This window comes from Gossypium raimondii, chromosome 5 (genome assembly GCF_025698545.1).
Source record: "Gossypium raimondii isolate GPD5lz chromosome 5, ASM2569854v1, whole genome shotgun sequence".
NCBI classification, from domain to species: Eukaryota; Viridiplantae; Streptophyta; class Magnoliopsida; order Malvales; family Malvaceae; genus Gossypium; species Gossypium raimondii.
This window is the reverse complement of record NC_068569.1, coordinates 32,291,302-32,316,999: the sequence shown is the minus strand read 5'-3', so window position 1 is coordinate 32,316,999 and position 25,698 is coordinate 32,291,302. Positions and strand designations below refer to the sequence as shown.

Genomic DNA, 25,698 nt, shown 5'->3' with positions numbered 1-25,698 from the left:
TAAGTAACGAGTGTTTAGTTGTTTTAATATTCGAGTTAATGGTGTTTCGAATAGAAAATACAAAGTATTATATAATATATAGGTTTTGTTTATTGTGTTGGATTGATCGTGGACAATTTTGATATGATTCAAAAGTGTTTGAAAACAGAATTTTTAGGCCCCGGTCCTAGGTCTCGAGACATACAAAATGTGTCTCGATACACAATAACTTCAAAGCTAAAAAACTATAGTATTAGGGTCATGTCTCGAGAGATATTGGACTTTCTCTTGAGAAATATGCTCCTTTGTCTCAAGACATACATTCATTTGTCTTGAGACATGATAACTTCAAAGCTAAAGTTCTACAGTAACATGACATTGTCTCGAGACATTCAAGCCTCTATCTCAAGACATACAGATCTAGAACTAAAAGTTTTTAGTTGAGCCAAAAGAGACCCAAAATCTGGTTTGAAATAATATCCCTTCTTCTATCCAGCCCAAAATATGGCCAGCTTAACTTAGGCCTAGATATGGTTGATGTCCCTTGGGATATGAATGATATCCCATCTTCTATCCAATACAAAGTCTAGCTCACTTTTAACTTTTGTTTATATTGTTTTATTTTATTTTTATACATTATGTAATTTATATAACATAATCTTAAATATATAATAATATATATGTGAACATTAAAATTTTTGTTGAACTCTATGTGTAAAATTAAAAAAATATATCATTAAATACTATATTAAAATTAATATATTTTTAAAAAATAAAAATAATATAGGTGGCCTTAAGGGGAGCTTGAATTAGCCATTTATAAATATAGACGAACTTGAGCAAAATTTTGTGGCTCATATTTCTAACTAGGTTAAGTTTGAAATATATATAATAAGTTAATATTATATATAGACATAGTCCAAACTCAATCTGACGTGACTAGCAGACTTCTCTATTTATAATTAACTTAATGGGTTTTTACTAAAATTGTTTATTTTATGTTATTTATTATGAAATTATATAATTGATAATTAAGCAGAATTTACACATTATTATTTATAATTAATTACAATTGTTGGTTAATAAATTATGGATGAATCATTATTATGTGTTAGAAATAAATTTTGATAAATTATTTATTTAAATATACGTAATATCTTTTGATTTTTGAATTGAAAGCATTTTCACTTTTGAAATAAAAATATGAAGTGATTCAAAATTTTATAAATGATTTTATTTAATATTAATTATGAATATATTAAAGATTGTGTCAAGTATGAATTATGGCAATTAAGAAATGAACAAGTGAAACTTGATTAGTTGGTTTTTAGGAGGATTGAAGCTCTTATCCTCCCTCCTTATAATTTCAACAAATGTATTAATTATACAAGCATCGTGTTGAATAGTATAATGAGCCGAAACTATAGTTCTCAATTTGTTAACTTATTATGGTCATTAATTAATGGCAGTCCATAAAGTCTTTGAGCAAGAAGATTTGGTTTCCTTCTTCCACGATGGCTGCCTATAGTTGTCATAAAAAAAACATGGTAAATTAAAAATCATATCAAAATGCATATGCAATTAAAGGTGTTAATTGTTAGGCGTAAATGAGAAGGTGTATTGTACTTTTAAAGTAGAATGCAAGTTCGAAATCTCAAAAATCAACAATAAAAGAAAAAGTATATATTAATTTAAGACTTTAAGAGACCACTTCGAAGGATGCACATGGTGATCAATTACAACTACTGCCAGCCAGGCCAGCTAAAAATGGTAATTGCGTCGTGTAAATAGCTAAAGCTTTTCTGCTTTCCCTTGAGACATATAATGTGTTGCACCATGCATGAATTTTAATTTTAAAGGCCACATCGTTTTCCATATATATGATATTGGCCATCTAATCAGTCACCGCACAACAAATTTTTGACTATTTTGATTCCCCTCATTGAGGAAATAATTTCCATAATTGGTGATTATTATGAATTTAGAGGCAATTAAGTTCAAGACCAACAGTTGATCATCACGTTGCAGGTGCAACATATGATATCACGTGTGGAAATGAAATTAATATTATTATTTTTATATTTAACCAACTGGACGGGACAGAATATTTAATGCTTGTGGCCTGTGGGGACTTGGCAGAAGGAGGTCGACAGAATACTTAAAAGGCAAATTATGCATGCATTGAGCTCAACAAGTCATGAGAACATAAAGCCTTGATCGGTTTGAATGCATGCATTTAACTATATATATCAATTAGAAGAAGACAAAGCTATACGGAATTGGTGTAGGAAATTTTCAACTCGCAGTTAGTTAAAATAGTTAAAGATTTATTAGATGATCTGACACACATTGAAAGTATAACCGTTAATAGTTCACTCATCCATAGTCCTACTTTGGGGACTTAGCATAAATGTAGTAGGCAGAGGGGTAAGGGACTGGGGTTGGACGACACATGCCATGTGGTGACCAAAGTTCATTATGGAAGAGATTAGGGGGATGGGGGATGGGGATGGGGATGGGGGATGGAAGACAAGATAAAATCTGACTGACTGGTCAACAATGTCGCCTCCCAATTTGCTCCTGTTACTTAATCCCCACTGTGAACAACACTCATCCATCCCAACCTGCACTCTTCTGTATTGTATAGCTTTCTCTCCCTCTCCTTGCCTATACAATCCGCTTAATACCTACGGTTAAATCACTACTTCGAAACTTAAACTTAGTAATTACTCTAAGATTTTGAACTATTTTTCTAAAATAATTTTTAATTTAGTAATTATTTTTACATTTAAGATTTAATTTTTTTACCAAATTAATCTTTAAACTTGACAATTAATTTCATGAGCAAATCTAGAATATTTTTAGAAGAGGTTGGAATTGAATTATAAATTCTTGAGATGTCAAAATATCATTTTATCATGTATTAATTTATGATTTCATTATTTTTTAAAAGGATTAACAATTTTTTTTATTTTTTGAGACTAAAATGTAATTTTACTATATATAAAATTATAATTTAATGATTTTTAAGGAAGTTGAATTGTAATTTTCCTTTTTTTGGGAGGGAGTAGGGTCTCTGCTTGCCCTTTTACATTCGCCCTTGATTATTTCCACATTTGGACTTGAACTGTAAAGTTTTAAGGAAATATTAAGGTTTAACTTAGACAAAAAATAATTTAGCACTACAACAAAACAACCCTAAGACGACACTTTTCTAAATGTTGGGATAGATTTGTTTATATGCACTTTGGCCAACTCTTGTATAAGGGTTGGGATATGCATGCCTAAGGCAACTCTTAAATAAGTGTCGATTTTGTCCAATACTACACCGACTTTTCTTATACCTTTCCCAACTACATAAAATGTTGCCATATGAAAAGTCTAAGATGACTCTTTTTGGACTACGCTGACCCTTCTTTAGGTTGTTTAAATTTGTATCTTTAAGCAACGTTTTTGAGTGTTGGCAAAATCAGATTATATCGCGACTTTTTAGTCAGAGTTGGGAACATATTAACCTATCCCAACCTTTTTATGTGTTGACAAATATTTTATCTAACCCAACCTTTTTTGTGTTACCTTTGTGATTTATCCCAACCTCTTTGAACTACGTCATTTTAGATTTTTCCCCTTCTAAACAGCTAAATTGTTTTCCCATTTGCCACCAATCCATTTCTAATTTCCCTCCAAAATCAAATCCCTAAAACTACCCATCTACCCCATTTGACCATTTCCAGTTTTCCCCAAAATCAAACCCCTAACAGGCAAACACTAGTCCCAAAATCTAAAACTACCCATCTACCCTATTAGATGTGTCTATCCCAATTTTTTTGAGGTTGCCTTAGACTTGTCTGTTCTAACTTTTTAAGGTTGTCTTAGACGAGTATATCCCAACCTTTTTAAGGTTGTCTTAGACGGGTCTATCCCAACCTTTTTAAGGTTGCCTTTAACTGAGGCATGAGCCAACTCTTTAAAAGTTGGCATATGTATGTTTGATTCCGATCCTTTTTTTCGTCGTCTATTTTCTCCTATGCCAACCTTTTCTTAAGGTCTGCCTTGACTAGGTTTTTTGCCAAACTTTCAATAAAGGTCAGCTTATGTTGAATTGTACTGACGCTTTTTTAAAAGCGTAACAGAGCCTATGCCAACTGCACTATAGACGAAGTTTTTGGAAGTGTCAAGAGAAACGTTAGGATGACCTATGTCAACCTTTTTTGCATTGTCTTAAGTAAAAAAAAAGTGTCATGATAAGCCTATGTTATTGTAGTGTAGACCCCAATGTAAAAACAATTGTAAGTTCAGAAACTAATTAGCACAAAAAAAATTAGGTTCTAATATGAGAATAATTATGAAGTTGGGATAAACTTAAATAAATAAAAAAATCAAATTTGAATGTGAAAACAATTACCATGGCCCACAATTCTATTCATAATGGCATTAAAGAGAAAAAAATAAAAAGGAAAGCGGCTTAGACTCAGCATCCTATATAACAAGCAGAAACTGATAGCCCTCTGCTTTCTTCCATGCAAGTGTCTCTTGTTCGCTACTCGCAAACATCACTTCATCCTTGGCCTAGCTCATTCTATTCCCCAATAGCCCCATTAATTTTTCTTATATAGGGTTTCTTTACTCTGACAAAAAAAAAATTCTCTTTTATCTCTAAAAATTAAGATTCCTTCCTCACCTCCTTAAAACACAATGTCAAGCAGAGGATTACGTTCTAGGCAGTCAAGCGGTGTTTCTAGGATCAGAGATGATCAGATCACTGATCTTGTTTCCAAGCTGCAACTACTTATCCCTCAGATTCGTAGAGGGCGCTCCCACAAGGTATCCAACACCCTCGTTTAGTTTCATGTGGTGCACTTTAGCAACAAGTTGATAGTGTGGGACTTAATCTGTTCCCTTTTAGCATGCTTCATTCTTTGACATCACCCGTAATTACTCTTGTTATTTTATTATTAATCTTTATTTCTAATTTCTCTTCAGGTATCAGCTTCCAAGGTCTTACAGGAGACCTGCAACTACATCAGAAGCTTACACAGAGAGGTGGAAGACCTAAGCCACCGGTTATCGGAGCTATTAGCTTCAACAGACATCGATAATGACCAAGCAGCCATTATCAGGAGTTTACTTATGTAATAATCAGTCTTTCCCATTCTCAGTTTCTTACCTTTAGCGACCAAGCAGCCATTATGTACGATTTGGTGAACAACTATCACTAGCTAGTTTTAGTAATTCGGAAACAAGGGGGTTAGAACTTAAGACAATGGGCTGATAATAATGTTAAATAACCCTTGTCATCAAGACTGCACACTAATCTAGTCTATCATCATATATAATAATAATAATAATAATAATAATAATAATAATAATAATAATAATAATAATTCCACATTTCTAAATCAAATATATATTTAAATTTTATGAGTTGATTTACAACTATGGTTACGAAGGATTAAGAAAATCAAATTACTGCCTCTCTTCAATGAACCCAAAGAGAGAAAATGAATACGGTATGTTTATAAATTATATATCGGTTTATTGATGGTGATGGTTATGAATATGACAAAAATTTCAAAGTATAGAGGGAGAAGGCTAGCCATTTTTATATACCTTAATCAGCTTTTCTGTTAATGAACTTGCTAGAGAGAGAAAGCGGGAAAGGTCAACCTCGAAAGCTGATAATAGTGGCTAAGATGTGATTGATCTGTTCTCTCCGGAGGCTTAAACATTATGGTTTGGGTTGTTTTTGGCCTGGGTTTCGTTTGAATGCATGGTTTCAACTCGTGTTCGTGACACTTGTTTTTCAACATATATTTAAGTTTAAAGTTGTGAAAATTTGGTCTAATTAGGCATCTATGTAACGTTGATGGCCCGAAAGCAGATTAGCTGGGATGATCAATTAAATATATGCGGTTATGCATGAGCATCCACGAGCTAGTTAGGTTGATGATCTTTAAGCCTGCAAACTAGGATGTTTATATTATATGGTAGAAAATTTTAGAAATCTGTTAAACCATATTACATGTATCTAAATTGTTGACACCATTTTTTGTATAAAAACGGAATCGACTTGGGTTTTGAAAATTGAAAGCAAAAACGGGAGTCGCCACCAATATTTTTTGATGAGGTGTGATCGGGTCACCTCGTAACAGGGGTTGTTTTTAATAAGCAATTTAATTTTATTAAAACAACGAGTTTGGTCCACGAAATTCAGAAAAACGGGTTCGAGAGTCGGTTACGTGCAAGGAAGGATTAGCACCCTCGTTACGCCCAAAATTGGTACCTAGTTGATTAGTTAATGTCTTAATGTTGAAAACTGAAAAACTTTGGAGAATTTAAACTACGATACTTTATTTTTAAAAACAGGAAAAAACTTATATAAATCAAGTTACACGTTAAGACTCTCTCATTTTAGAAAGAGAAAATGTCACACCCAATGCGTTAGGGCGCGATATTTTACTTCTTCAGAAATGAGCTCGTCTAAAAACTTGCACAATACAGTTTAAAAAGATATTCGATTGTTTAAGTCATACGAAAAAATTGCAACCCAATACGTTAGGGCACAATTTCTCGAAATATTAAACCTTGAATATTGCATTTATAAAGAAAATTCTCGTCTCGAGAAAACAACGCATCATATCCAATGCATTAGGAAACAGCATGTTGGATTTCCAATAACGAGCTTTTAGTTATATTTTATATATAAAAAGTTTCGATCATTTAGATTCAACGAAAGAAATCGGAACCCAATACGTTAGAGCTTGATTTTCTCGAAGATTCTAAATATCGAGTATTATTTTTATTTTGAAATTTTCTGTTTTTTGACGAATCCGAGTAAAAAAAGAATGTAAAATAATAATGATGATAATGCAAATAAAATAATACAAACAAATAAGAAAAGATAATAAATAAGACGGCAAATATATAATAAAAAGAAATCAATAATGTTTACACAAATAAAAGTAAATAAATAAAAATTAAAGCACTTAAATAAGTAATAATAATGAGCATATAAATACATAAATAAATGAACACCAAATGAAACAATAGTAATGAATAAAATTATAATATATATATATATGTATGTATGTATGTATGTTAGAATTATAAAGTATAAAATATATGTATGTGTATATAAGAATATGTATGTATATAAAACTATATGAAAATATAAAACATATGGGTATGTGTATGTATTTATAGGAATAAAATATGTATATAGATATATAGATACAAATTATATAATATAAAATTATAAAAATAAGTATATACATATATATATATATGATAAAATTTGAAATTTTAAAGGTATAAATGAGCAAATAACAGCAATAATAATTAATAACAACAGTATAGCATCAAATTTATTACTTAATAAGAAATTAAAAAAAAAACAAAAGGACTAAATTAAAAGTTTAAACGAACTTCGGGTTTAAATATGTAAATAAACGAAAGGAAGAGTGCAGGACAGAAGTAAAACGCGATTAAAGCGTGAGGGACTTGTTGGAAATATTTCCCAATCCTGAAACGCTGCGTTTCAACTAGGGGCAGCACATGGTCTAAGGACCAAATCGAAATAGAAGTAAAATTCGCAGGCCGAAATCAGAAAAAACAAAAGACCACATTGAAGCAAACCGCAAAGGTGGAGGGACTTATTGCACAAATATCCCCCCAGGTGAAAACGAGCGAATCCTCCCCTAGGGTCGGGTCACCGCGCGGGTCAGGGCCAAAACAACGCCGTTTTGGCACCTGACCCCTAGTGTCCAAACGGTGCCGTTTTAAAGGGGCTATTTAAGCCCAAAAAAAATTTAAAAATCATTTCTGCTACCAGGCCTAAAAAAAAACAAATCCCTTCTCCCTTTTTCTCAAAAATCCGGCCATTGAGTTCCTTGGCCTTCGGCATACAACCGCCATGGTCGGTGGCCGGAGTCGCGAAACGAGCTTTTCAGCCCTCGCTTCACGGTGTCCCTGAAGGCTTGGCCTTCTCGGCATTGGGAATGAGAGAAAAAAGGAGAAAGAGACCTCTACCTATCCAACTCCGGTGACGGCGAAGACGGGTTCCGACATCGACTCCCGAAGCAAACAGGTACTCCCCTCTTCCTTTTTGTTTTGTTTTTGTTAAGATAGGTAGTAGAAACTAAAAAAATATAATAAAATATAATAAAAAAATGAAATAAAAAAATACAAGAACTGAAAGAAGAAAAAAAAACTGAAGTCAACCTTTTTTAATCTTTTTTTGATCTGCTCTTTTTTTATTAATCACTTGTAAAGGAAGAAGAAGAAGAAGGTACAAGAGGAGCATTCGGCTTTTTATAGTATTTTTGTTTCTATTTTTCCCTATTATTTTTTATGCTTGCGTGTTGATCTTTCTTCTATAAGTGATTGACATGCGCTGGTGATGGGACAGTGACGGTGACAGATGCGCGGTGGCTCGGAGACCAAGGGTCTGAAGCGAGTGACGGCAGAAGACCATCGGTCTGGAGCTAGTGCAGCGCTTAGGGTTTCAGAAACTAAAACCTTAAGTTGACTTTGGTTTTCGGGCTTGGGTAGTTGGCCTCTGTAATTGGGCTTTTTGTTTTAATTTTGTTTTATTATTTGTGTTTTGTGTTTTGTGTTTAAGGCCCGGGTAAAATTGGGCTCGTACAGCTGCCTCTCTTTGCTCGTTGTCGTGTAACGAGAACAAAGCAAAGACTTTAAAAGGGCCAATTTTGCCCAGTCTTGCCGAGTCTTGACTTCTTCTGGTGCTTCTCTTCTTCAAATAACTTCGTTCCAGTCCACTACGTCTCGTCGCTTTAATCCAATCTACTTCACTTCAGAAAGATCTGACTTGTAGCTTCAATCTTCTTTGCAACAACTTCAAGGGGACGAGATTTATGGTTTTAGTTTGCTCCACTGCAATGTCAGGGAGATAAGACTTGTTGCCTCAACCTGCTCCACTGCAACTTCAGGGAGATAAGGTTTGATATGATAAGATTTAATCTGACCCTCTGCAACTTCAAAGGTATTGGATTCATCGTTTTAATCCGCTCCACTGCAACTTTAGGGAGATAGGATTAGTAACTTCAATCTGCTCCACTGCAACTTCAGAGAGATAAGGCTGGATGCGATCTACTCTACTGCAACTTCAGAGAGATAAGATCTGTTGTTTTAATCCGCTCCACTGCAACTTCAGGGAGATAGGATTTGTAGCTTCAATCTTCTTCGCAGCAACTTCAGGGGTATAGAATTCATCATTTTAATCCACTCCACTGCAACTTTAGGGAGACAGGATTAGCTTCTTCTGTCCACTCCACTGCAACTTCAGGGAGATAAGGCTGGATGCAATCTACTCTACTGCAACTTTAGAGAGATAAGATCTGTGGTTTTAATCCGCTCCACTGCAACTTCAGGGAGATAGGAATGGCTTATTCAATCTGTTTAACTGTAATGTCGGGGAAGTAAGATTCGCCATCGTAGCTTCAGTCTATTCCACTGCACCGCCTGGAAAGTAAGATTTGTCGTTGTAGCCTCAATCTTTTAAATTGTAATGTCAGGGAAGCGAGATTCGCCGTCGTAGCTTCAATCTGTTCCACTGCACTGCCTGGGAAGTAAGATTTACCGTTGTGGCTTCAATCTTTTAAATTGCAATGTCAGGGAAGCGAGGTTCGCCGTTGTAGCTTCAATCTGTTCCATTACATCGCCAGGGAAGTGAGGTTCACTGTTGTAGCTTCAATCTATTTGACTGCAATGTTGAGGAAGCAAGATTCGCCATCGTAGCTTCAATCTGTTCCACTGCATCGCCTGGGAAGGTAAGATTCTCCGTTGTGGCCTCAATCTTTTAATTGCAATGTCAGGGAAGCGAGATTTGCCGTTGTGGCTTCAATCTATTCCACTGCACCACCTGAGAGAGTAAGATTCGCCATTGTGGCTTCAATCTTTTTGACTGCAATGTATGGTGTCTTCGATCTGATTCGCCATCAGTATAGGAAGGCATGATCTGCTATCTTCAGTCTGCTCCACTATCAGTACAGGGAGGCAAGATCTACTATCTTCACTGATCTGTTCTCTGGGGAACATGACCTGTATAATCTATTTCATGGACCTAATTATTCCTAGTGATTAGAATGACATGATTAGAATAAATCAAATGCTCCTAACTAGACGTGTATGAATGACATTTGAATGAATGCAGAATGTCATTTTTTTTGAGAATGATCCTTCTTTATCACTTAGGTTATCATTACTCAAAGTTTATTAAGGTTTTATCATTGACGTGCTATAACACCTTCTTGCTCGGCTGGCTTTTCTGAAGAAACACTTAGTCAGATTGCCCCCACTGTAAACCTCCAAGTTCAATCCACTGGATGCAAAATTTGAACCATCTTTCTCCCGCTGTAACCCAAGGGTAGAAAGATCTGGCCTTTTCTCGATCCTCTGCTATCACAATTCAAGGATACAGAATGTGAAACTCTTTGGTCTCCTACACCATTCCCAAGGTATCATACCGAATGTTTATGCACAATTGCAAAATTTTCTTCTCCGAAAAAACCTCTTCTTATCACTCGGTGATCCTTGCTTGTTTGTTCATTGAAGCCTTGTCACCAACACGATATCTTGTTTTTTTTTTCAATCAATGTTTAGACAACAAAATCCAAAAGGATAGTCTTTAACTTAGACTCTTCCTTCTTAGATATTTCACCCTTTAAACTTGGTGTTTTCTAAACAATAGTCCTGTTTCAGGTTTCTATATTATTTAGAAACTTCTAGAGTAATATGCAAAACTTCCATTGTGAAAGTGTTATTAGCCCATTAATTATCACTCCAATGCAACATGCTTGCAAGAAGAATATAACGATGGATAAAATAGAACTGACTTGGGAGCATAGCTTGAAGTGGATAAATTATCAAGGATAGTAAGAATAAAAGGGGAATTAATTGGAAACACGTATCTTGAAAAAGAATGAAGTATTCCAAGAACAAAAAATTTAATATATAAATAGTATGGAGGTTAGGTGCCCCAGATATCGCAGCTTGAACTTCTCTGTACAAACTCTTTGAAAGATTATTCTGAGTTTGACATGTGTTTAGGAGATCTACAGGACTTTGTCGATGCCCCAAGATGTTGCCTACCCTTTCCTATTGATTCAGGTATAGCAAGATCATCACATGCCCCGATCTGATCAAAATTTGAGCTGCTCTGATCACCTCATGCCCCAATTTGATCCAAAACTTGAGTCGCCCTTTTCGGGTTTTCAACTCAAGCCTCTTTGGTCTCAAGGCGCCCTTTGCGGGTTTTCACATTGGCCTCTCCTTTTTCTTTCTTATTTTTTCTTTTTTTTCTTTCTTTTTCTTTCTTTTTCTTTTTTTTCTTTTTTTTTTAATTTTATTGAATCTGGGCTCATGGGATTAGGATGTCCTTGTTATCCCTTCCGATCAAGATTGACGCTTTTCCAGATAAGGTCTTCAACATAAGGTTCTTCTCAGCTTGGCATGAAGTTCTTTTTGTATGGGAAGGATCTTCTTCAATACCAGGTTATTTTCATGAAATTCTCTGGGGCGAGCTTTTTTTGTGAGCATGCATCATTTGCTTTTGGCGCATTTGACCATGACGGATAGCTTTGAACATTCCTCTTCAATTAGGATTGGATCCAAAAACTCAGAGAGAAAGAATCTTGTCTCTAATAGGCAAAACCGCAATAGGCCAAAGAAAAAGGCATTGCCCCGGCGGAGGTTTTTTTTTTGTTCTGCTCACTTTGGGGCGACATGATGTTGATTTTGAACAGCCCACAAACTTCTGATGTCGTGCTCTTGTTCAAATTTAGTGCATTGTCAAATATGATCATTCCATACTAACATAAGATTTTCAAGGATATGCTAATTATCGACTTCGTGACACTGGCATATGAAGCAGCTTCCACCCACTTAGTGAAGTAACCAACGGCTGCAAAGATGAATTGTTGATCGCCAGAAACTTTTGGCAAGATCGACTCAATGACATCTATGCCCAACATAAGGAGAAGTCATGGATTCTATTGATTCTTTATGGGGTAATATCTGTTTTCCATATTGTTCTACCATCCTCAATAAGTCCGAAAATAGGCTACAATCCATGTCATCTTCGAAGTCATGAGATCCCTCTAGACACATGTCTCACTCAAAAGGAGATTCTGAGTCTGTAGCAACGTCATTCATGTCATTGATATCTGGGACCTATTGTAGGTACAAGATAATATGAAAAAAATGTACGAATTTAAGAATAATTATATGTACAGTATGATTATGAATGAATGAATGAATGATTTGGAAGAAAGAATGAAAGAATAAAAATGATTATTCATAAAAGAATGAAAGAATATTGGCTAAAAAATGATTGCAAAGATGCATTTCATTAAAATAACGACGTTCAGACATAAGCCTATTTCACAAAAGAGTTCTTATTGCTTCTAGGCTAAAAGCAACAAGTTTGTTCTGAATATTACTCTAAGTAGGCTCTAAATACTATAGAGACTTCTTTTATAGTCTGATTTATTTAGAACACTTCCAAGTTTAAAATGGTGGATATCTGACAAGGTCCCTTTTCAGTTGCCTTCACAAATATCATTAATGCGAACATTTCCCAACTTCTTCATGCATTGCATTCACTCCATTATCAATCATGATTGGGTAGCGGATTTTCTACACTAGATAAATCGTCCACTTTGACAATGCCCATACTGACAAGCCTTTCAACCACTTTTTTAAAGGTAACGCAATTTTCTATGGAATGCCCCGTAATTCCCGCATGATAATCGCATTGTGCATTTGTATCGTACCATTTGGGGTACGGAGGTTTTACAGGCTCTGAGTAGAACGGAGATACCACATGTGCATCAAATAGCTTCTGATATAACTCTCTATACGTCACCGGGATGGGTGTGAACTGGAGTCTTTCTATGTTTGGCCTCGAGTTGGGTTCTTGTTTTGAGGGGCCTTGATAGCTAGCTACTACCGTCCTTGGCTGGCCTATAGTGATTGATTTTGAATACCCTTTATTATACAAGCTCAGGTTGCTCACTTCATTTTCTTTGTGCTTTGGGGTTGATCTTTTGACACTTTCTCCCGTATCTATCTTCCCACTTCTTATTGTGTTTTCAATCATCTCACCAGACATCACTACATCTGAGAAGCTCATGGTAGTGCTTCCTAACATGTGGTTAATGAACGGTGCTTTCAAAGTGTTGATGAACAGCATCATGGTTGCTTTCTCCAAAAGAGGTGGCTGAACTTGTGTCGCTACCTCTCTCTATCTTTGGGCGTATTGTCTGAAGCTCTCACTAGGCTTCTTTTCCATGTTTTGCAATACAATTCGATCGGGTGCTATATCCATCACGTGTCTGTACTACTTCATAAAGGCCTGCGCCAAATCCTTCTATGGGTGGATATTGGCCCTACTCAATTGGTTGTACCATTTAGCCGCCGACCCGATCAAACTGTCTTGGAAGCAGTGAATCAACAGTTGATCATTGTTGATGTATCCCGTCATCCTTCGGCAGAACATAGTGATATGAGCTTCAGGACAACTAGTCCCGTTATACTTTTCAAACTCCAGCATTTTGAATTTAGGCGGGAGCACCAAATCAGGTACCAAACTCAAATCTTTAGCGTCCATTCCTCGATGGTGATCGGCATTTTCCATAGCTTTAAACTTCTCCTCTAGCCACCTACACCGGTCTTCTAGCTATTTTGGTAGGTCCGCTCTTGCCTTCTCTATTTCTGCTACGTCGTCAAGATCAGGAACCACGGGATTGGTAGGATTATCCTCGGGATTAGAACCTGAGCCTGTTGGAAAGTTCATTGACGCCGGGGCACCAACTTGGTATTGGGATATAATGGTAAAAGGTACCCTCTGTGGGTACACCTCTGGTTGTGCCTGGATATTAGTTGGGGAGAAACCTGGAGGATAAGCAGGGTCTTCGTGATCATCCCCAGAATTGATCACAGGGCTCTTTCCCTTGTCATGCCCCCCAGCCAGTAACTGCTTTAAATGACTCAACAAATCTCTTTGGGATTCTTCCATGTCTTGCTGCATTTTAGTTAGTCTTTCCTGTATTTGATCTTGCATCTCCTTTTGCAATTGTTCTAGTCTTTCTAATCTCTGATCCATTGCTTTTGTTTTGCGACGGGTACCGTAGTGATATCTAGTTGGCAGATTTTTGTTGGTTTCCAGTGTAACTATCATAATTTAAATTAATTAGGGTCATTTTGTAAAAATCTAATGCATATGATGCAATGTAATGTAAATGCATGAAATGAATGCAAAAAGAGACGTTGATTCTTGGTTCAATTCTATTAGAACAACTTTACTAGAAAACAAATCTCTTTACATAAAGCAGATGTATATATGGCTTTGCCCTCATAGGCGGAGACATTCGATCCTCTTCTTCATTCGAGCGTTAAGATAAATCTCACGAACTCTTCAAAAGGGTCGTCTCTTTTATCTCCTTTTTGCTTGATCCGGGCTGCGACTCGTTAATCACTCATCCTCGTGACGCTCGTTAGCTTCCCTTTAAGAAAGTTCAGTGGCTCTCGAATAATCTTTCTCATCTTGAATTCTCGAGCAACGGAGCAATGGTCATGCAGTCCTCCATTAAACCATCATCCTTCTCTTACCACGTTTTCTTGGACCATATTCGGACAATCGTATTATTATTCACTTTATCTAGAAACCCATTTCCTTATGACAAGCTCTCTATTTAACAACCAAACGTGAATCAACACCTCTTTTTATGATGAAAATGCAATGCAATCATAACAAAAAGAAAACAGGTTAGTACAAAGCAAAAGCAAGCAACAATAAATAGAACACCTATTCGGGTGAATATTAGGGAATCAAAGTGGTTCTACCTAGGGTGGGCTCCTAAGGTTCACTACATGAGGTTTGGTTCTAAAGTAAAGGTACCCGAACCAGCAGATTCCTCGATCCTCACCTATTATAGGCTCATATAGACCGAGTTCAGTTCAGGGGGATACATTTCCCTATGGCCATACGGAGATGAAAATCTCACGAAGACATAGGTACGGATGTATCCCGGAAGCGATTCACAATCCCATGCGGAGGTGAAAACCTCACGAAGACGTAGCTTCTCACTCTCACTTAAAAGGGTGTGACCAACGGTCATGCAATGCAATGTGCAGAAAGATACCAAAATTTAAACAAACAGAGCAATTATAAACCACCATGATGAATATCGTAATAAAGACGAGTGAAATGCAACGAAAAGATCGTATATTTAAACCAAGTTTTCGATTTTCGACAAAAAGACAAAGATTAATCAACTCGTGGCTTGACTCACTTATTTTGCTCCCCAGCGGAGTCGCTAAGCTGTTGACACCATTTTTTGTATAAAAACGGGGTCAATTTGGGTTTTGAAAATTGAAAGCAAAAACGGGAGTCGCCACCAATCTTTTTTGATGAGGTGTGATCGAGTCACCTCGTAACAGGGGTTTTTTTAATAAGCAATTTAATTTTATTAAAACAATGAGTTTGGTCCACGAAATTCAGAAAAACGGGTTCGGGAGTCAGTTACGTACGAGGAAGGATTAGCACCCTCGTTACGCCCAAAATTGGTACCTCGTTGATTAGTTAATGTCTTAATGTTGAAAATTGAAAAACTTTGGAGAATTTAAACTACGATACTTTGTTTTTAAAAACAGGAAAAAACTTATATAAATCAAGTTACACGTTAAGACTCTCTCATTTCAGAAAGAGAAAATGTCACACCCAATGCGTTAGGGCACGATATTTTACTTCTTCAGAAATGAACTCGTCTAAAAACTTGCACAATACAGTTTAAAAAGATATTCGATTTTTTAAGTCATACGAAAAAATTGCAACCCAATACGTTAGGGCACAATTTCCCGAAATATTAAACCTTGAATATTGCATTTATAAAGAAAATTCTCGTCTCGAGAAAACAACGCATCATATCCAATGCATTAGGACACGACATGTTGGATTTCCAATAACGAGCTTTTAGTTATATTTTATATATAAAAAGTTTCGATCATTTAGATTCAACGAAAGAAATCGGAACCAAATACGTTAGAGCTTGATTTTCTCGAAGATTCTAAATATCGAGTATTATTTTTATTTTGAAATTTTTCGTTTTTTGACGAATCCGAGTAAAAAAAGAATGTAAAATAATAATGATGATAATGCAAATAAAATAATACAAACAAATAAGAAAAGATAAATAAATAAGACGGCAAATATATAATAAAAAGAAATCAATAATGTTTACACAAATAAAAGTAAATAAATAAAAATTAAAGCACTTAAATAAGTAATAATAATGAGCATATAAATACATAAATAAATGAACACCAAATGAAACAATAGTAATGAATAAAATTATAATATATATATATATGTATGTATGTATGTATGTTAGAATTATAAAGTATAAAATATATGTATGTGTATATAAGAATATGTATGTATATAAAACTATATGAAAATATAAAAACATATGGGTATGTGTATGTATTTATAGGAAAAAAATATGTATATAGATATATAGATACAAATTATATAATATAAAATTATAAAAATAAGTATATACATATATATGATAAAATTTGAAATTTTAAAGGTATAAATGAGCAAATAACAGCAATAATAATTAATAACAACAGTATAGCATCAAATTTATTACTTAATAAGAAATTAAAAAAACAAAAGGACTAAATTAAAAGTTTAAACGAACTTCGGGTTTAAATATGTAAATAAACGAAAGGAAGAGTGCAGATGAGTAAAACGTGATTAAAGCGTGAGGACTTGTTGGGAAATATTTCCCGATCAAACGCTGGGTTTCAACTAGGCGACACATGGTCTAAGGACCAAATCGAAATAGAAGTAAAATTCGCAGGCCGAAATCAGAAAAAATAAAAGACCGCATTGAAGCAAACCGCAAAGGTGGAGGGACTTATTGCACAAATATCCCCCCAGGTGAAAACGCGCGGATCCTCCCCTAGGGTCGGGTCATGCATGGTCGAGGCCAAAACAACTTGCTTTTGGCACCTGACCGCTAGTGTCCAAACGGTGCCGTTTTAAAGGGGCTATTTGAGCCCAAAAAAATTTTTAAAAATCATTTCTGCTACCAGCCCTAAAAAAAACAAATCCCTTCTCCCTTTTTCTCAAAAATCCGGCCATTGAGTTCCTTGGCCCTCGGCATACAACCGCCATGGCAGGTGGCCAGAGTCGCGAAACGGGCTTTTCAGCCCTCGCTTCACGGTGTCCCTGAAGGCTTGGCCTTCTCGACCGTGGGAATGAGAGAAAAAAGGAGAAAGAGACCTCTACCTATCCAACTCCGGTGACGGCGAAGACGGGTTTCGGCACTGACTCCCGAAACAAGCAGGTACTCCCCTCTTCCTTTTTGTTTTGGTTTTGTTAAGATAGGTAGTAGAAACTAAAAAAATAAAATAAAATATAATAAAAAAATGAAATAAAAAAAATAAAAGAACTGAAAGAAGAAAAAAAACTGAAGTCAACCTTTTTTAATCTTTTTTTGATAAAAAAAACTGAAGTCAACCTTTTTTAATCTTTTTTTGATCTGCTCTTTTTTTATTATTAATCACTTGTAAAGGAAGAAGAAGAAGGTACAAGAGGAGCATTCGGCTTTTTATAGTCGATTTGTTTATATTTTTCCCTATTATTTTTGCTGCTAGCGTGTTGATCTTTCTTCTGTAGGTGATTGACATGCGCCGGTGATGGGTCAGTGGCGGTGACAGACGCGCGGCGGCCCAGAGACCAAGGGTCTGAAGCGAGTGGCGGCAGAAGACCATCGGTCTGGAGCTAGTGCGGCGCTTAGGGTTTTAGAAACTGAAACCCTAAGTTGACTTTAGTTTTCGGGTTTGGGTATTGGGCCTCTGTAATTAGGCTTTTTGTTTTAATTTTGATTTATTATTTGTGTTTTGTGTTTAAGGCCCGGGTAAAATTGGGCCCGTCGATAAATGATTTTTATCTTAGATATGTACATTTTAGTTTAAATCATGGAGATGTACTTAGGGTAGAGAAGAGGGAAGGATTTGTTTTTCTAGCCTTTTTTTTTTCGATTTCTCGAAATGTTTCGTGGACATATTATAATTGTTTCTATCCTCTTTCTTTCTCAATAAAACCTACCAATTTGCATTAAAAAATAAAAATAAAGTTGTGCAATTTAAGATGATTAATTAATTATTATTTCATGGGTGTATTAGATTAAAAGTTAATTATATAAAATTGATTAATCATTTATCTATTAAGGAAAAAGGTTAAAAGGAAAATTTTATTCAAGAAAGTGTTTTCCTTTAACAATTCTAACGGCCTATTCTAACTCCACATTGATCATTCCTCATGATTATATGATTTATTTATAATAGCCAAATTTTGATATTAAAATCAAGATCTAATTTAATTTTCACAAGCTATAAATAGTTATGAATGTAGATAAAATGGTTCAATGCCATGAAAGGTGAGATGAAATTTATAGGAAAAAAGTTTGAGATCTTGTCAAATTGTCAAAATGTTGAAAACGAGTTGGATGCAAAGCTTTTAAAACTAAATATAACTTAATTGAAAATACCACACAATATAAAGTATTGACAAAGCTTATACTAAAAGGGATGGTAATAATTATAAAAAGATATTTTCTTCAATCTCGAAGAAAGATTCCTTAAAAACGATTGTGGTATTTAATGGCTTATTATGATTTAGGACCCCTTTGGATGGACATTTACCTCCAGTGTTGTATGTTTAACTTTTTTTTTGTCTTACGCTACAGTTTTGTTATAGTATCTAATCTCACCGGCATCGCTATTTTTACACTAATCACAGGTAAACGCACTGTCCATCCAAAGGGGCCCTTGTATTTACATCAGATGGATGTGAAAACATCTCTGAATGGAAATCTTGGGGAAAAAGTTTATATTGAACCAATCTAATGGTTTTTCCATTGAAAGAAAATGTCATATGGTTTGTAAACTTAAAAAGTCAATATATGCACTTAAACAAGCTTTGCGACAATGATACCATAAGATTTTTGGTTTTAAAAAAAAAATCACCGATCAATGTATATATAAAAAAGATCAATAAAAGCAAGTTCATTTTCTTAATATGTTGACGATATTTTGCTTGCTACAAATAATTTAGGTGTATTGAAGGAGAAGTTTTTCTCTCAAATAAATTTCAAATGAAACAAATGTGTTGGATCCAAATTGACATTTTAATGCAAAAACCAAGCAGTGCCAAGACTACTTCTAACTACTTCAGGCATAAGAAATGTAAAGTGTAAAAAAGTAAACAAGAAATGAGATGTTTATGCAGTTCGATTTCACTACATTTGGAGGGTCTTGTCGATAGAGAATATTCGCTATATATCTTAGTTTCTCGTACAATTAGTGTTTACAAGCTCTAACACTCACTGATTTAGATTCTTTACTTTTGTACCTAAGATCTAAACATATTCCCTCTAAGTTGTCCCCTCAAAAACTTAGGACACTTACCCAAGTTACACTTGATTATTACAAAAGTAATGCACTCAACGCACATTCCTCATTGAACAAATAAGTGCTCCGAACTCAATACATCACCTATAAAAGTTCACACACTATATATGTGTATGAACTCGCTAACATACTAAATTTTATACAATCAATTATCCCTTGAAATAAGTAAGATAAATGTTACAAAAGTCTCTAAGGTAAGTGCCCCATCAGCTAATGATATCTTTCCTTTAAAAGGCTTGATTTGGTCTTCTCTTTTGATTAAGGGATATTTATTGCTTCGATCTAATCCCAATAACTCTTTAAGAAATCTTGCTAAGGGTAGATTGGATATCAAGAATGGGCTGGCAAGAATCTCAATCTTTTAAGGAAATCTTAGCCCAAACATATTTGTTGTCAAAATTTGCTAATCTAAACATGATAGTTTTTCAGAGTAACCAATGCTACAGACAGTTGGCACTTGTCCAGGCATTGGACTAGGCACTAGTTAAAAAAGGCTTAAACAATATGATAGAGATAGTCTTTTTGATAAGAATTGAAATTTTTCATAATATATTACAAGGATTGTTAAGGTAGCCTTAGAAAAAAACTATATCCAAAGAGTTGTAGAGATTTAATATATATAATTGTTCAACAATAATTGTTCCTATACAAAAAATGAACAAATTTAATCTAATGCAATGTCTAAAGAATGATGTGAAATGGAAAAGAATAAGTCCATCCCTCATGCTTCTTGTATGGGCAGTTTGATGTATTTCCAAACTTGTACAAGACTTGATATTAGTTTCTTTCTTGAGATGCTTGGTAGATATTAAAGAAATCATGAAATTGATCGTTGGAAGGATGTAAAGAAAGTTTTATGGTGCCTAAAAAGAATAAGGAATTACATAATATACATGAAATTCAATTAACTGGAAGTGAATGGATATTCAAATTTAGATTTTGCTGGATATTTTTATAGTAGAAAAATACTTTCACTCTTTTTTTCTACTTGCTGAAGGAGACATATAATAAAAAAGAGCTAAAAGATTTGCCTTTGCATCAGTTGAAAACAAAGTTTGTTGCCTATTTTGAGGCTACAATTCAAGCATTATGGTTGCATAACTTTATTTCAAGTTTTGGGATAGTTGACATTAGACTTGTTCTTAAGGTGAATAATTGTAACAATTGGGGATATCTGTTGGGGCTATAATTGCTTCAAGTTGTAAAGGTAGATTTGGCTTTAAAGGCTTTGCAGAATATGATTGGTGAATTTCAACTGCATTAACAAACATCGCATGTTGATTTCTTTTATTACCTTACTCTCTTTTTATAATTTGTTTGTTAAATTGTCTTATTCAAATATGTGTGTTGAAACATCAATTATGATATTAAATTGGACATCTATCAGACCAAAAGGCTTTTTTAAAGTTCATTTGGTTTTCGTATAAGCAGAAGCCAAAATCTTGACTTATTTATGTTAGACTTGGAGATTGAAAGGACTTTATGAATAATCCAAAGATTAAACATTCATTCAAAGGTTGAGTCCAAAGAATTAACCATTGAGGCGCTAATGTGTTGTTTATACCAGTGCTAATGCTAATGGACAAGCTCTTCTACTACTCTGATGTTTATCATAGATTATGCTACACCTCATGTTGAAGGTATCAAGACTAGTATTCAATTTCTAATGGTGGAATCGAACAACTTTGAGATCAAACTAGTGGTTATTTAGATGGTGGACCCTAATCAATTTTTTAACTTTTCTCATAAAGATCCCAATCAACATGTGCGGAAGTTTGTTAAAATGTATGGTATATTCAAGTTGGTTGTTAAATTGAAATTATTACTATTTTATCTAATTTAAAGAGCTCTGAATTGGTTAGATGGGTTACCAGATAAGTTTATTACAACTTGGAACCAAGTGGTAAAAAAATTCTTGGTTAAGTTATTCCTTCCAAATAAGATAACCAAGTTGTGCAATGACATCATCGTTTTCGACAATATGATAAAGAAATCTTATATGAGTCATAGGGATGTCTCAATGACATGCGAAAGTAGTTTCCTCATCACCAAGTGCCAAATTGGTAGTTAATCCAGACTTTCTACATTGGCTTAAAAATAGTCAATCAGTAGTAATTTGGATGGTAATAGCTAATGGGGCACTATTGAGTAAGTTACTTATAGAATTGAATACATGGTAGAAAATAATCAATAGCGGATTTTAAGTAGAATAAGTGCCAGCCAAAATAAGGTTGTTGGAGTAGTAGAGGTTGATACAATAATTGCCTTCGTTGTTGAAATGAATAATATGAAATGAGATTTAAATAAAAAAAATTGAGGTTAGCAATAAGCAGCCACTCAATGGGATTTGTAAGCATTGTGAGGATATCCATCATTCTTGTAATGCATAATTGAGATAGAATTGGTTGGTTATGTTCTTAATCTGGAAAGACAACAACCTAGCCCATTTGTCAACACTTATAATCTGGGATGGAGAAATCATCCCAATTTTGCTTGAGGTAATAATCAAGTCAGCTCTTCTTAAGTTAAACTAGCTAGATCATTATGTTTTGCACAAAATTAGTACCAAAGACAATTGTTGAAACAACCATAAGTAGTGGAGAAGAAGTCAACCACTAAAGAAATTTAACAATTTATGTTTGCATTTGATACTAGGATGAAGGCATTGGAAACTCAGGTGGTTCAGCTTGCTTATCCATTCCATAATAAGCCTCAATGAGCATAACTATCAAATACTCAACTTTCTCTTAATTCTAATAATCCCAGAAAGCATTGCAAGGCTATCACTCTTAAAAGTGGTAAGGAGTTACCAAATGCCGCTCCATAGTTGAGGTTAATTTGGACATTATCTCACCAGTCGACAAGAGTTAATATGAGCATGAGGAAAGCTCTATAGAACCTATCCAACATGAGCAAAAATTTAGAAAGCCACCAGAGAAGGTAATTAAGCTAGAATATCCCCCTCCACCATTCCTTCAAAAGTTGCAAAGAAATAAGTTGGACAAGAAGTTTTTGAAATTACTTAAATTCCTTTTTTTAAGCTCTCGAATAAATGTCTAGCTATGTGAAATTTGTGACAGGCAACTAGGTGATTATGAGAACATAATACTTACAGAGGAGTGTAGTGTCATTAGTTCTCACACTTTTGATAAGGAACTCTGTTATTTGGAGGCAAACATCAACTTGATGTCACTTTTCATAGCTTAGAAGCTAGGTTTGAGGGATAGTAAGCCTACTTTAGTCTCGTTACAACTGGATGACAAAACTGTGTTTTCCTAATGAGGTGGTTATAGATGTGCTAGTTAAACAGGATAAATTTATCTTTTTGACGAATTTCACTATTCTAGATATGTAAGAAGATATAGTGGTCCCACCCATTTTTGGTAGTAAATCTCACTAATTATTATTCTTATAAATAAATTATAGTTTTTTAATTTGAAATTTTAAAATAAAAATATGATCTAAATCTCAAATGTTGTTATAGTTGTATAATAGTCACCTCTATAACATCTAAAATTTTGGTAGACAAATGAAGTTGTTATAGAGATAATTGACTGTACACATAAATATTTGGAAATGGTTGAGTCAACTTCCATTCATATGGGTTATTTTAATTAATCTAGATGTTAATCGAAAGATATGGTTTTAAATTTGTTTACAATTTATTTTCATGATTAAAAAAATTAAGTCAATAAGTCAATGCTTTAGATGTTTGACACTAAAATTGTGTTTGGTATGAACAAAGATTATCACTTCTCAAGAAATTTATTTGAAAAAAAAATCATATTGTGGATTGATTCAAATATTTGCTAATAATGAGTGAGAATTAAGGCTAAAATTTTGAGATTGAGCTTTGGATTTATTCCGGTCTGCTTGTTTGCATGCCTTTGCCGGCTTGTTGGCACGTTTTTGTCTCTTTGCTTCTTTCATCTTCTACTTGTTGATTTTCTTGTTGTTCTACCGACGAGGGTGGTTTTTGGGTACTGTTTTATTGCTGTAGAAGCGTGATGGAAAGAGGAATAACAGATCTGAGTATAGAGGATGGGGAAGAAGAGGCTTTCCCTGTTCCGGATGGAGTGGAGCCTCAGAATTCAATTTATAATTTATGTTTGGTGGGCCGGTTCTTGACATCAAGTGTGGTTCATTTTCCAGCTATGAGGAACATGATGGCTAACTTATGGCATCCATTAGAGGGAGTGCAAATTTCAAATCTAGGCGAAAAATATTTTTATTCAAATTCTTTAATGAGTTAAATATCAGTCGGGTGATTACAGTTGTTCCCTGGACCTTCAACAATCATATTTTGATTATGCACAGGACAATGAGGATCCTATGTCAATTTCGCTGGTGTATTCAGACTTTTGGGTTTAGGTGCGTGATTTACCACTGGGATTTTTCAAAGAATCAGTGGTGAGTCAATTTAGAAATTTTATTGGAAGATCCTTAGGGCACGTTTGGTTCGCTGTATTGGATTAGAGGTGTAATGGATTAGAGGTGTATTGGAATAGATGTGTAATAGCAAATCAACTGTTTGGTTGAATGTAATGGAATAGAGGCGTAATAGTAATCTTGTGTTTGGTTGAATGGAATAGAGGTGTAATAGCATAATGGAAAAAACTAAAATAACTAGAATACCCTTAGCATAAATTTGTTTTGGTAAATGATTATTGTTATTGTTATTTAAATTTTAATAAGATTATTATTATCAATAATAAATAATATAATTTAATCATATTTAAACATAATTATTATTAAATATATTTTAATTAAAATATATAATTTAATAAAATTCTTAATAATCAATATTCTTATATGAATTTACTAAAATCATAATATATGATACTATCAAATATAATTTGAAATAATTAATATTAAATATATTTTAATTAAAATATATGATTTAATAAAATTTAAAATAATTATAACTAATAAATTTTCTTATATGAATTTGTATAATTTAAAATAATTATTATTAAATATAATTTAATAATGATATATAATTTCATAAAATTCTTGATAATAAATTTTCTTATATGAATTTATATAATTTAAAATAATTATTATTAAATATAATTTAAAATAATTATTATTAAATAACATTCAAATTGTAGGTGCATTTGGCTGTCAAATGCAAAAAGAAGCCCGTGGGGTGTGCATACCAAAATTTTTCTTTTCAACTTGACATCAAATATGGAGAAAGAATATGGCAAAGTTGAGAAGATGACCAATGATCAACAAATGGAGATACTATCGTAACCCTTAAATAATTTTGGGGCACAACCCAAAATACACACCATAATTCTGATTTATAGTTTCTTAGCTTAGACAAAAAGGTTATAAACACATGACAGACTTTAAAACCTAGACAAAGAGAACTGATATATATTCGTCAAGCTACACCCCAAATCACATTTCAAATGGCCGTGTTACTCTTCATCTGAATCACTTAAGAAATGTACACTAACAATGATGTCAAGTTGAAATCGATTTCCATGAGTCGTCACGTGTGAGAGGTATCTTGAAGAAGTCGCTCCAAACAAGTTGCTCTGTTGATGAGCGTCTATTCGATTTAAGATCTTGGGTAGGAACATAGTATGAAGCCCCATTCTGAGCACCATTAGCTTTAGATTGCTCTTTCAACTGAATCATGCCAACAATGAAATACTTAGAAGAAGAAATGAAACAAAACTATCATTCTGACTCATGATGTGGAGTATCTTTGCTTTTCTAAACTCAAAATCAATACTTGACATTGGTTTGCTTAAAAAATGTAAATAGTAATAATGTCTATTAGAATATCAACAACAAAAATAATTAGAAAGGTTTGAGAGAAAAATCCATGAAAAAGAATTAATATGGCCATTTCATGTGCCAAAAAAGTCCTACAAAGTGCATTTATATGAAATAGAAACATTGGAAAATCAGCCTGTTTACTGCTGGAATTAAGGTAAATGATCAGCTACACAAAGCCAGCCTAGAAAACTAAATCAACAATATAAAGACAAAAGATGAATTTTCAATGAAAATATCCATGAGATTGTACATTTCCCATCCCGAAAGTTATTAAGACTATTATGACACTCAAGATACAATCCATTAAATATATGCATAAAACAAAGTCAAATCAAGACTCTAGGAAATCTAAAGCGGTAGAGGCGAAATTGAACCCCGTTCTTGGATCTTGACTAGAAATTCTTTCATTGCTGTTTCGACAAC

At 34.1% G+C, this 25,698-nt stretch overlaps 1 protein-coding gene and 1 non-coding gene across 2 annotated transcripts; one reads left to right on the top strand and one right to left on the bottom strand.

Moving 5' to 3' along the window:
• Positions 1-4,495: 4,495 nt before the first annotated feature.
• LOC105771307 (transcription factor PRE6) lies at positions 4,496-6,062 on the top strand. The gene is made up of 3 exons (XM_012592728.2): positions 4,496-4,803; positions 4,963-5,111; positions 5,623-6,062. The coding sequence occupies exons 1-3, from the start codon at positions 4,675-4,677 to the stop codon at positions 5,669-5,671; spliced, it is 327 nt and encodes a 108-aa protein (XP_012448182.2). The 5' UTR covers positions 4,496-4,674; the 3' UTR covers positions 5,672-6,062.
• Positions 6,063-21,430: 15,368 nt separating this feature from the next.
• Positions 21,431-21,536, bottom strand: LOC128041462 (small nucleolar RNA R71). Its single transcript, XR_008196484.1, has one exon. It is a non-coding gene; the product is annotated as a small nucleolar RNA R71 (small nucleolar RNA).
• Positions 21,537-25,698: the final 4,162 nt, after the last annotated feature.